General features: G+C 41.1%; 1 protein-coding gene across 1 annotated transcript in view; it reads right to left on the bottom strand.

The window, feature by feature from the left end:
• si:ch73-267c23.10 (serine incorporator 1) overlaps positions 1 to 3,961 on the bottom strand; it is a 19,592-nt gene extending 15,631 nt beyond the window's left edge. The window contains exons 1-2 of the mRNA XM_068712663.1: positions 3,731 to 3,961; positions 1,316 to 1,477 (exon numbers count right to left, since the gene is read on the bottom strand). Coding sequence (XP_068568764.1) covers positions 1,316 to 1,477; positions 3,731 to 3,769 — 201 coding nt within the window. The 5' untranslated portion in view covers positions 3,770 to 3,961. The remainder of the gene's footprint in view (positions 1 to 1,315; positions 1,478 to 3,730) is intronic.
• Between the last annotated feature and the right edge of the window lie 1,068 nt (positions 3,962 to 5,029).

Genomic DNA, 5,029 nt, shown 5'->3' with positions numbered 1-5,029 from the left:
ATGTCAAATGTAGGCTTTTACAACTATATTCCTTGGTTTAGAGTTTACCTTATATGTTTGCTCAGTTATCTTTATAATCTTACAATTTGTACTCTTTTAGGTTCATGCATAGTTGTACATTCACAGACCTATGACCAGTCACTTATTTCATGTATTGCTCGATTCCTAAAAATATGAGTTAAGGGTCGATTAGAGGCCAGCAGCACTGTCGCCCACCCCATCTCTGAGAAAAACAGCATGCCCTTTGTATCAGCGGTAGGGTCAGTCTGACTGTCCGGCGTATCTCTGGTCAGTATGTCATTCATGTTGTCTGAGACAGAAGTTTGGCAGATTCATCAAGGAAGTTAGAATGGGGAGGGGGAGAACTAGGACAGAGCGGGGGATAGATTTACGCTGAATGCATAGACACTGGACATTTAGCTGCATTTCAATGAGGAGTTAATTTACGACGATGTCCGGCGTATGAATGACCTTCTGACAGGTGTGGCTCTTGCTATTGATTAATTGGTAACCCAACAGTAAATCACAGGCGCCCCAATGTCCCACACGCCCCGTTGGGAACAGGATCTGAGGACGGTTATGAATCCCTACTGTATGCATGATGAACGAAATGACTGTTTAAAGGAAAGTTGAGAGCTGATGAGTAAGAGGAGGGGGGTTATCATGAATAGGGGGACGAGGTTATAAAGTAAGGTACATTTCTTTGTTTTAGTCAGTTGAGTCCGGACAGCTTGTGTGATGCAAATAAATCTGCGTGAACTGAAGAAAACTTCAATCTCTGTCTTGTGTTCTGTGGGTGATCGTTACTGAGGTATCCTGTGGTATCTCACCACGAGTCAGATAGCAAACAGTTATTGAGCCAGCCTTTTCGTATTAAGTTTAATATAAAGTTAAAGTCCAACAAAATGATCGTAGACATAGAAAAAACCACAACACCATCAATCAATCAACGATCAATGCCTCCCTCAACAAGTTGCAGTTTATATCGACATGAAATTGTCATATTTAGCACATACATTCTTGTGTTATGGCCCAAAAAATATATGTGTTTTGAAAATCTGTATCAGCCTTAAAACTCCTGATGTGGTGGATATCATTCAGAGCTACAACGAGCCATCTCTCTGGGTAACGTATGGGTAAGAATAAGCAGGCAGCTACAGCAGTATTAAACCTGTGCATATAGTGTTAGCTGAATGAGTAAACTTTATCACTTATATGATTACTTCCCATCCCGTTTGACACAGAAATAGAGTGTTACTGTGAATAGAAACGTCCGCTCTATGTATTTTTTTTTATCTCCATAATCCACTCGTACCCTTTTCAGCTGCTCATCCACACCTGGCGACAGCATGATGCAGGCAACGATGGTCCCCAGCAGCAAGATGGAGGCGTAGATGATCCTGGTCACCGTGGAGTTCCTGGTGCTCGGGCAGCAGCTGCACATCAGACAGGTTGCACTGCTGCACAGGCACGGCACCTGGGGACAGACAAAAGCATATGCATTTCAGCATCTACCATCGAAAGACAAAAATACAAATATGCAGGAACATCAAATGCAGATGCCATACAGGTTAACTGAATGATATAATTAAAGTACGAGGAACTTTTTAACTGGTTAAACCAGAGCGTCAGCGAGGAGATTGGCTCTTTCTATAGAGTTATTGTGTCAAATCGGGCGATTTACGGCACACAGGTTCACCAGAAACTCCTTCAGCGACCAGCGCACCACAGACACACCCCAACTCCGGCTCCTCCCCTGGTGCCAGGAGCAGAGCCAACTATTTCAATTTCTAACTCAACTACTTTTTGTATTAAACAAACGTTTCAACAGCAAGCGTGTGAATTCATTCTTCAGATAGAAAAATAGCCTCTTTTATTTGTTGTAAACTCAGTTTTGGTGATCTTCTTTGTTGGTAATGTTCAGTACTTTACAGTGAACCAATGTCATCGCCCTGTGAAAGCATGTGAGGAGCAGTGAGAGATATCGCAGCATAAAAAAACTTCCCATGTCGTTCTGTTAATTGGCAGGAGGCTGAGGCCAATGGCTTCTCTCTGCTTGTCAAGTATGGTGAATCAGATTCAACATGAGGGAGAAGACCGTCATCTGAGAGTCATCTGCCGAGGCAGTACCATCTGATGATCGCTGACTATGGGTCTGTGTCTGTGACTAAAAGATCGTATGAATCTGCTATTTAGTCTCGCTGCCTTTCAACTCTTGAACTAATCTACCAGCCATGGTTATTTGGCTGCTATCATAATTCTCTGAATATTGTAGAGAACCATTATATTGCAACAAATCCTGGTTGTGATCCTGGAAAAGGTCACAATCAGAGGAGCACATCTGAGTCCGACCCTTTGAAGAGGACTATTAATGTTCAGTTGTTTCACTTCAATGAAAAAAAAAAAATGGCACAGCGCTCAAACAGCCCGTGTGTTCAGTTACAATAAAGTGCTTCAGTTTCTCTCTGCCACACCAACAACTGAGCGGAGTCAAGAGATAAAGGAGGCCCAGGAAGATTGTCAACAACTTAATACCCCCGCCAGCCAGACAAGGTCAGCTTAGTACAACCACAGACGAGGCCGGAGGTGTGCCAGATAACATGTAGGCAGCACATGACCAACTGGAGCCAAAGAAATTGGTTCATTACAGTACAATCCACTGAGACGTAAAATCCCAAACATTTCCTGATCACAGCTCCTGTGAGAATATGTTTCTTCTTATGTTTTAAAATCACCATACACCTAATACCAGGAATGTCTGATTATTGGACAACTTGTGACGTTGCCCTTGTTTTATTTATTTGTTTATTTATATATTTCTGTATGAATCCTGAGGCGCCACAGGAGTGGCAGCTTGTTACAGCAGCTTCAGTTTTCTTATATATTTGTGCTTTTCAGTACCTTTTCAGTACACTACTTTTACTGTGTGACTACCTATTTATTATACTTGTTTAGATTTTTTATGTCTCTTGTTCGTTTGCACTATCCACTCTGTGCTGTGATCCTGCCAATGTCCCCGCTGTGGACGTTGTTGTCCTGATCATGTATGTGATATGGATCGTCTGCTCTCTCTCTCCTCCTGCACGCTCACTTAATCCAATTAATCACGTGTAAGCAGATGACCAAGTGTGTTATGATTACCCCCTTGCTTTGCCGTGGGCTTCCTGTACCGTCCCTCACGTGAGCACCCTTTATAACAGACGCCGTTAACGAACATAGAGGTTATTCTAACGTGTCACCGAGTCACCAAGAATATGTTTCGCTTTGTGGAAATAGAAACGAGAAATAATGATGCATTGCAAAGCGAATCAGGTTAAGTGTAGAAATAACCACTAAACGGAAATATTTCATATACTAGTTGAATTATATTATATTCAAGCGCAATGATTAAAACGCGAGATAATTGAATGGAGTTTCGCTTTCTGTCTCCCCCGCTAATGCAAACGACGATTCAATAACTGAATAATTAAGCAAAAAAAAATCCTGCATTGAGAAGAAGTTACCAATAAACCACAGTCGCGAGCTCAAGTACTAAATGACGTGTTGTGTATCTTATGAGCGGAGGACCGGGGCTTCAAACAGCAGACATTTGAGTTGAGTCTGTCGCGTGTAGCCGCTGTGTGCTATATTACCTGTTGCGGGGGCCACTCTTCATGATGTCACCGTCTCTTACATGTCCCGTCAATAATAAACAGTGGTTGTGAATAACGTCGGCACTGTCGGAACTCACCCAGCTCGCGAGGGAAAAGGCTCCCAGAACGGCTCCCATGTCTGCCCAGTACCAGTACCGTTACAGGAGCGGACAAGTCCGTGCGGTAGATCCGTGTTCTTCCTCCCGTCGCTTGTGCTCTGCTCCTCCAGGGTGGAGTCCGAACACTCAGCAGGTTAACAGGCTGACAGCTAAAGAGCTCAGTGTGTGTGTGTGTGTGTGTGTGTGTGTGTGTGTGTGTGCTCAGTGAATCTCGGATCGTCTCCTGGGCTAGAGGGCGTCATGCAGGTGACGTCATGACGACGTTGACCTGTGAACGTGAACTGTGCGCCGTGTGGTTTGACCTATTTATCTAGTCAATATAAAAGCATTGTTATTAAAAGTATTAATTGGATTTATGAACTTTTACTTTAACTTGTATTCATTTGTAATGTTTGACATTAAAACACACTAAGTTTATAAAGTAATAGGCCTCGTTTAGGATAGCAACCTACAGTTATTTTAATTATTGTTAGTTGTCAATTGATTCTATTTTTGCTTTTTTTCTAAAAGTCCAAAATCTAAAAGGTACATATTATATATGTAATATATAATATAATGAAAAATAAATATAATATGTATTAATAATATAAAATGGAGAAAAGCAAAAATCCTCACATTTGACAAGCCTGAACCAGAGATTGGGTGGCACATTTACTTGATAAATGAATGGAAAATCAATTGTTGTTGAATAATCTTCTGTCGATCACCTAATCAATTTCATCAATTACATGTTTCAGCCTGATGCTTTATGGATATGATGTAAAGCTGAGTGGCCTGAAGAAATGCGAGATATGTTTTTGTTTAATTGATTCATAATTTTATGGGTTGTGTTGTGGAAAATCTCTAATGATAATCGGGAGAAGAGTTTCGTTCACAAATCAAAATGATAAAGTCTTCAAAAGATTCAAAGTTCTGTTGTCTGTTTATTCATTTGCAAATGGGAAGATAATTCAACAGAGCACGTATCACAGCAGTCTGTTGAGAAAGCCTTCTACGAAAAACAATATTCAATACTCTTTATACAGTTATTATCTCTCAAGGGAGTCACACCCACAAGGGCTTATCTATTGTATTTTGCTGACTCCCCACAGTTTCGATACCTTTCAGGAAAAACGAGGACAAGCTGCTCATTATTGCATAGTTTCAACTTTCTTGACTCCAGATAACATAAAATTACAGCTACAGTTGTCATTTCCAGTTTCGGGTTGACAGCAAGGACACAGTTGTTTGTGCATATTTTTTTCCATTACAGTTATCATTATGGTTCTTGTTTGAATA

Source organism: Cebidichthys violaceus, unplaced genomic scaffold, assembly GCF_023349555.1.
Source record: "Cebidichthys violaceus isolate CVI_PGR_0920_01 unplaced genomic scaffold, fCebVio1.0.p SCAF_17, whole genome shotgun sequence".
NCBI lineage: Eukaryota > Metazoa > Chordata > Actinopteri > Perciformes > Stichaeidae > Cebidichthys > Cebidichthys violaceus.
This window is presented reverse-complemented; position numbering and strand designations above follow the sequence as displayed.